This window comes from Salvelinus namaycush, chromosome 28, assembly GCF_016432855.1.
Source record: "Salvelinus namaycush isolate Seneca chromosome 28, SaNama_1.0, whole genome shotgun sequence".
Lineage (NCBI taxonomy): Eukaryota > Metazoa > Chordata > Actinopteri > Salmoniformes > Salmonidae > Salvelinus > Salvelinus namaycush.
Window position 1 is genome coordinate 40,606,778 of NC_052334.1, and position 6,702 is coordinate 40,613,479.

Genomic DNA, 6,702 nt, shown 5'->3' on the forward strand with positions numbered 1-6,702 from the left:
GACTTCCCTTAAACTATCACAATGTGTCATATGCAGGCACAACCCTTGCTACATCCAATTTCCCAGCACCCTAACCCTCCCCACCCCCCACTTCCTCATCAATTTGCTTCGCCCCCACAAGCCAAGCTAGAGTTGTGGTCTGAAAATGGAGCTTTCTGAAAAAGAGAGAGAGAGACGACACTGCCACATAAGTTATAGCATGTTAGCAGATCCCATAGACTTCCAGTCATTGCGCTGACGCTAGTTAGCAATCGCGCTAACACCAGTTAGCAACTTCCTTCAAAATGCACGCAGAGACGTAAAAGGGTATCTATCTGATGCCGTGTAAAATAATCTTGCACTATCCCTTTATGTAAACTAGCTAACTGCCTGTGACAAGAACATCATCAGTATTCTGTGTGCATTTTAATGACCTTTGCATTGTTTGAAAGTCCCAATCACACCCCAATTTTTTTTTAAAGACATTTATTTTGGTTATTTTGCTTTATATGACATTAATCTTTGGAGATATAACAATGTTGTTGGTAAGGAATTTACATTTGTATGTCAGTATTTTGTGGTGTGTTATATCTTGTTTTATTTCTTATGGTCAATTTGACCATTGCCATTTCACAATATTCAAGTCACATACAAGGAAGTCAGGTACAACATGGTGCACAGAAAGTAATTCATATCTGATTGGTCACCAAAAAAAAGGTTGTACAAAAACACAGACATACACAAAAACAAGAATCACTTGCTGTAATCAGTAAGACATTTTCAGGACACAACATAGCCATAACACCTCAATTTCACATGTTGCCTCCACTCACAAAATAAAACTGTGAATCATTGGTAACTTTGTTGATTGCCTCCCCATCCCCGATAACTTGTTAGATTTCCTTCCTCTTAGCACCCACTTCTTGTATTTTCAACTCGGGATGCTTCTATTCCTCAAAAAAGAGAGAACTGCCTGGTTGGTAAAGACAGGGAGATAACTTGTTTGATAAATAGCTTGCAGATTTTGTTGTGTGGTTATTGGGTGACACCGTATCACGTTGAAGCGATAAGGAACCCAGAGAAAGAGCAGTGGACGTTCTCAGCGGCAAAGATGCCATTGGCCTCATCATCGGGAATCTGAAGGTAGACTGTATCATTCACATCGAGCATAAGGACAGTGCTACCGGACATCTGGTCCAGGAAGCCCTTGTTGTACTCATCATAGCTGAACATGACCGGCGTGACGTTCTTGTACAGAGCCACCAGAGCATGAGCCCCATTCACGTGAATGGTGTATGAGAAGTAGTAGACTCCAGGGACCTGGCAAGTGAACTTCCCAGTGGTAGTGTCATAGTGATTCTCTGCATTGTACACCTCGTTGTCAAACTTAATGGGTTCCCCAGATGGAGGATAAGGACTAGCCAGGGACACAGAGAAAGCAGACATTGGGGCCTTGACAAGAGTAGGCACCATGACCTCACCCATGCCTATGCTCTTCTCGAAAATCACCTCGCCGGGAGGACCAGGTGGGCCGGGAGGTCCAGCAGGGCCTTGGCCACCATCCTGACCATCACTACCAGGGAGCCCAGGGGGACCCTGAGGGCCAACGATTCCCTTAGCGGCCTGTCCAGCTGGGCCAGGGAGACCTGGGTGTCCTTTAAGGCCAGGTGTACCTGCGGAACCAGCAGGTCCAACCGGGCCTCTGGTACCTGGGGCACCGGCAGCTCCAGCCTCACCTGCCTCACCATTGCGCCCTGGGAAACCTTTGGGCCCGGCAGGTCCTGGGACACCTGAAGCACCAGTTGAACCTGTGTGGCCAGTGTCACCTTTGTTACCTGGAGCTCCAGTGGCTCCACTGGCACCAGTTGGCCCTGTTGCCCCAGTATAACCTTGCTTGCCCTGGAAACCTTGTGCTCCCTGATCTCCCTTATATCCCTTTGGTCCCTGGGGTCCCATTGCACCTGTGTCACCTTTGGGACCCATTTCCCCAGTATCTCCCTGGAAGCCTCTTGCACCCTGAGGACTGGCAGGACCCATGGGCCCAGTAGCACCAGTAGCTCCAGTGAATCCATATGCTCCTGGCTCACCCTTCTGACCTGTTGTACCTGTGCTTCCTACAACTCCCCTTTCACCTTTCTGTCCATTTGCTCCTGGCTTTCCATATCCTGGGATACCAGGAGCACCAGTTGCTCCAGTTGATCCCTGATGACCTTTAGGACCAGATGAACCAGGCATACCTGGAGCCCCATTATCACCTGATTTTCCAGGCTGACCTACACCAGGAACCCCAGTGTGGCCCTTAGCACCTGGCAATCCAATGGGACCAGCAGCCCCATCCCTACCTGGGCTACCTGACTTTCCTGCCTCACCTGGGAATCCTGGCTTGCCTGGCTTTCCAACACCGACTGCTCCAGGCTGCCCAGCTGGTCCCATAGGTCCCACAGCCCCTGTCTCACCTTGTGCCCCTAGGATACCCACTCCTCTGTCCCCTTTAGCTCCTGACGAACCAGGCACACCTGGATGTCCCTTAAGACCTGTTTCCCCCCTTGGTCCCATTGCTCCGGGCAGACCGTGAGGTCCAGGTATGCCGCTGGAAGAGATCCCAGCAGGTCCGGGGCTTCCAGCAGGTCCAGGCATGCCCCTGGGACCCTGAAGTCCAGCTGCCCCCACCTTTCCTTTCTCGCCAGCTGCACCAGGAACACCAGGCTTACCAGGACCACCCGGGGAGCCAGATTTGCCAGGTGCGGAGTAGCCAGCAGGTCCTGGTGGTCCGGCAGGGCCCTCTGGTCCGGGCTGTCCCACAGCTCTTTCCCCTGCGGGGCCAGGTGGGCCAGGTGGGCCCTCTGGGCCGGGCTCACCTGGGGTACCGGGCTCTCCTGCCACTGACACCACTGTGGAGAAATAACAAGTCACCTTATTAATACAACAGATGACAAGTGATCCTCTTATAGTAAATGTGTCATTGGCAATTGTCTCTACCTAATTATAGAATCATAATTAAGTCAGCTACTATTGTCGATCATTCTCCAATTATTATTATTTTAATTTAAGACTAGGAGCTGAGATTGGTGTGCCACTCCTGAAGTGTGCACTTGTCCACTCCTCCATACATATTTTAAAGCATTGGAAAGTTGTAAGCATATTTATCTTTTTTTCGTTTTAAAATCCATTAAGTATACATAAGTGCACATACTTGTTCAGAAGTTTATAGAATTGGGAGACAGAAATGTAGTGCACTTTAAAAGCACAATACTTTGACTTCCATTGCCCTATGTGGGCACCTCAAGGTACTATGAGCACATTTAGGTGCCAGGATGTAGTAAAAGATAATAATAATAATAATAACACTAATTTGTGGGGCACCTTATCCTACTTGTGTTCTATTGGATAGGGTGTAGATAGAGGTGTAGAGATGAAAGAAAGGAGGAGAGAGGGTGCTAGAGCACTGAGTCGGATTCGGACCCATGCTCACAGCTGCACAGTACATATGATCAAAGGCAGCCGATTAGACCGCTAGACCACCCCAGGCAACAAATGGGTGCACTTTTGGTCTTTGTACAGCAGGGGCATAGCCAGAAATACATTGGTGGATGGTGGACGAGGAGTATTGTTTTCATAATAATGTATTCTTGTTTTGTATTTGCCCAATCTAATTGGGTGGGGCAGGCCCTCCTAGTTGAGTAGTTGAGTGATGGAGGATGGACATTTTAATTTATGGACATGATAAATGAAGAGGCTTAGAACTTATTAAAATAAGTAAAGTATTGTGTTACACTCAGCAATTGTCAGAGGAACAATGATCATTTTTTGCTCTGTTTTGTTTCCATATTCAAAAGTCATGTACATTTGGTGTATACCTTATTTGTTTATACTAGGATTCCCAAAATGCAATTCACCGCTTGACCATTTACCAAAATGGTGTACTACATCTTTGTTTTGGGTGGGCAAGTTAGTTCGCTAGCTAGACAGAAGTAAGTCGTGTTTCCCAATTTAACCTCGTTCTAGTTTGACATTTGGTTAACACCCCCTTTTGCTGGAAACATGGGAACATGGGGCTGTATGTATCAAGTGTCTCAAATTAGGAGTTCTGATTTATGATCAGGTCCCCCCTGTCCATATAATCTTATTCATTGTGATCTGATCCAAAACTGATCCTGAATCAGCACTCCTGCTCGGAGATGCTTGTTATACATGGCCCCCAATCACCTGCAAAATGTCGGGGTACACTCTCCCTCAAGGTCATTCCAATGATTTTGGCACATTTATTCAAAATGTTTATCAATGAAATTGCCCTTTTGTCCATGTATGTTAAACCTGCATGGGGGAGGAAATCGCCTAATAAGGCAAACTAGAATATGAAATCCATTTTTTTTTTAGGAATTGCCACTTCGAAAGCATTGGGTATGATAGCATTAACAGTGCAAGTCAAACCTGCATAGACATTTAAACCTGCTGAATTATTAGCTCAAAGTAATTTTCTCAAGGGTTCAATCTGTTCTTATTTCACCATTTCACCATTAAAAAAAGCAGACATTTCTGTCTTAAGAAACTGTAGTATGGGGAGAAAACAAGCATTTGTAAAGCAGAATGATGAATTGTAAGTCTTTTTTTTCAATTCATTGTTTATGTGGTTACATGACCCAGGGTGTAAACGGCATGTCCTTGGTCAAATGTCGAGGCCTAGTTTAGATTCATCATAACATATGTTTCTACTTTTTGAAAGGCACACCTATATATTTCTGGGTGATTGAACTGTAATTGACGGTGTTAAAGTCGTATAATACTAACAAGAGGCATGTACCATTTTACACACTACTTTATATGATATGAAAATACAGTTGATGACAATTTAATGTTCATTTGCTACAGCAAGAAACCAGTGACGTTGAGCGGTCTATAAATGATTTCATTGTTATCTTCTATTGTAATGAATAGCTGACTTTGCCCTGCCTAACTGATGGTAACAGTACCGATACTGACTTTAAAAAAAAGTCATATATATATAGTTAATTGAAACATAAACATAAGAAGAATCATACAATGTGTCTCTTTTTCCTTAGTAATGCATTAGCTAACTATATACTGTATATGACTTTAAAAAAATCCAGTATCGGTACTGTTACCATCAGTTAGGTAGGGCAAAATCAGCTATTCATTACAATAGAAGATAACAATTAAATATTTATAGACAGTCCAACTTATTGCCATTTTATAAATGACTGAAATGAGTCATCTGTACTGAAGTGTTGTTTTTTTAAAGTTAAATATTTAAAAAAGACTAAAATATCAGCACATCTATATTCCCCACTAAGTTCTACACAACTGAATCACTGATCTAACTGGGGATCCTCAAATCACTTCTTAAAACCTAATGACAGCACCAAGAGAGTGACTGAGAATCCAGTAAAAATTGAATCCACTCAATCCACTCAATTGAAGTACAGATATTGTGAAGGTATTAAAACGCTCAGTTGTAGAATAATAACAAAATGACTGTTGAAGAAAGGGTTATTTAGCCTGAGTGAGAACGATAACAACTGCATACACAGCGTACTCACTTCAGACGGTATGCAAGATAATGTGATTCAACTGTTACTATCGCTGTGAATTATTATAACGTGTATTTATGTGTCAATTGATCCTGTAAGGGATGGGTTGTCTACTGCCAATATGACACAAAAATAAAATGTCATTCATTAATTCAACTGTATGTCTGAGTGTTCCTGTGCAAGAACTGAAAGTGTACATCCTCAGATGGAAATCACACGTTCAGTGGAAAAATGTGCACATATATCTGCCTGTTTGTGGGAAAGTGTGAAGATGTTAGAATGAATCATTGATTATAGTTGAACTGTTACATTGTCCATTGAAACTGTATCACAGCGATTTCAAAGACATCGCCTGTAGCATACCAGGCAATGTAGACGAGGATGTTGGTTCTTACCGTGGCTCTTCACAGAGTAGGGCTGGTATTGGGGGGAGACCTTCATTACTTTCTTCACTATATATGAACCACTACCATGAACAGCTGTCAAGGCCACCAGGAGGAGGAGGATGCTCAATACTCTTACTTCCATTTTCTGAAACAAGAAAAGATCCAGCACTGCTTAGCTTTAATTTTGAAGTTGCTGCAATGACATTTCTGTAACACTCTTTCTTCTCTCTGCACACATATACTGAACTCTGAACTGCACACATAACTGAATTACACCCCCCCCCCCCCCCCCCCCCCAAAAAAAAGTACAACAAATGATATAGATAGCAAGGAAATTCATTTGAATACTGAGTTTCAGCCTCCTGGATCTCAGCCTGTTCTCCTAGAACTCTGGCTATCCTCCTTTGGTTTTATAAGGCACCAACATCTCTTCCACCTGCCCAGTCCTGGCTCATCCCAGTGGGAGTAGGAGTCAGGCCTCGGAAGGGCCCTATTGTTCACTGCGCCAAGAGATGAAGCGGATAGAGAGGAAGAGCACACATACCGGCATGCAGTTGAGTGAGTTGGAGTTCCAAAAAGGGGTAAGAAATCTTCAGCACCACTGTCCTCCTACTGCTGCTGCTGTATATCCTTAGGTTAGGAGCACTTTGGAGAATCTGCTGCCTCCCAGTACAATGATGTGAGTATTTATACCATATCTGCCCCTTGCATCATAAGAAATAGCCCCCACCACACAAGTACCTCCCTTCTCAGAGCTACGCTGTAATTAGCTAACAGATCTGCCCAAT

At 44.1% G+C, this 6,702-nt stretch overlaps 1 protein-coding gene across 1 annotated transcript; it reads right to left on the reverse strand.

The window, feature by feature from the left end:
- Positions 1 to 1,032: 1,032 nt before the first annotated feature.
- Positions 1,033 to 6,056, reverse strand: col10a1a (collagen, type X, alpha 1a). Its single transcript, XM_038967087.1, has 2 exons — positions 5,924 to 6,056; positions 1,033 to 2,870 (listed from the first exon to the last, which is right to left on the reverse strand). The coding sequence occupies exons 1-2, from the start codon at positions 6,054 to 6,056 to the stop codon at positions 1,033 to 1,035; spliced, it is 1,971 nt and encodes a 656-aa protein (XP_038823015.1).
- Between the last annotated feature and the right edge of the window lie 646 nt (positions 6,057 to 6,702).

What these genes read in the sequence shown, in the direction of transcription:
- col10a1a (XM_038967087.1), bottom strand. Translation starts at nt 6,056, where the DNA reads ATGGAAGTAAGAGTATTGAGCATCCTCCTCCTCCTGGTGGCCTTGACA. An exon ending in CTACTCTGTGAAGAGCCACG is followed by an intron (nt 2,871 to 5,923) that starts GTAAGAACCAAC and finishes ATTTCTCCACAG; the next exon opens with TGGTGTCAGTGGCAGGAGAG.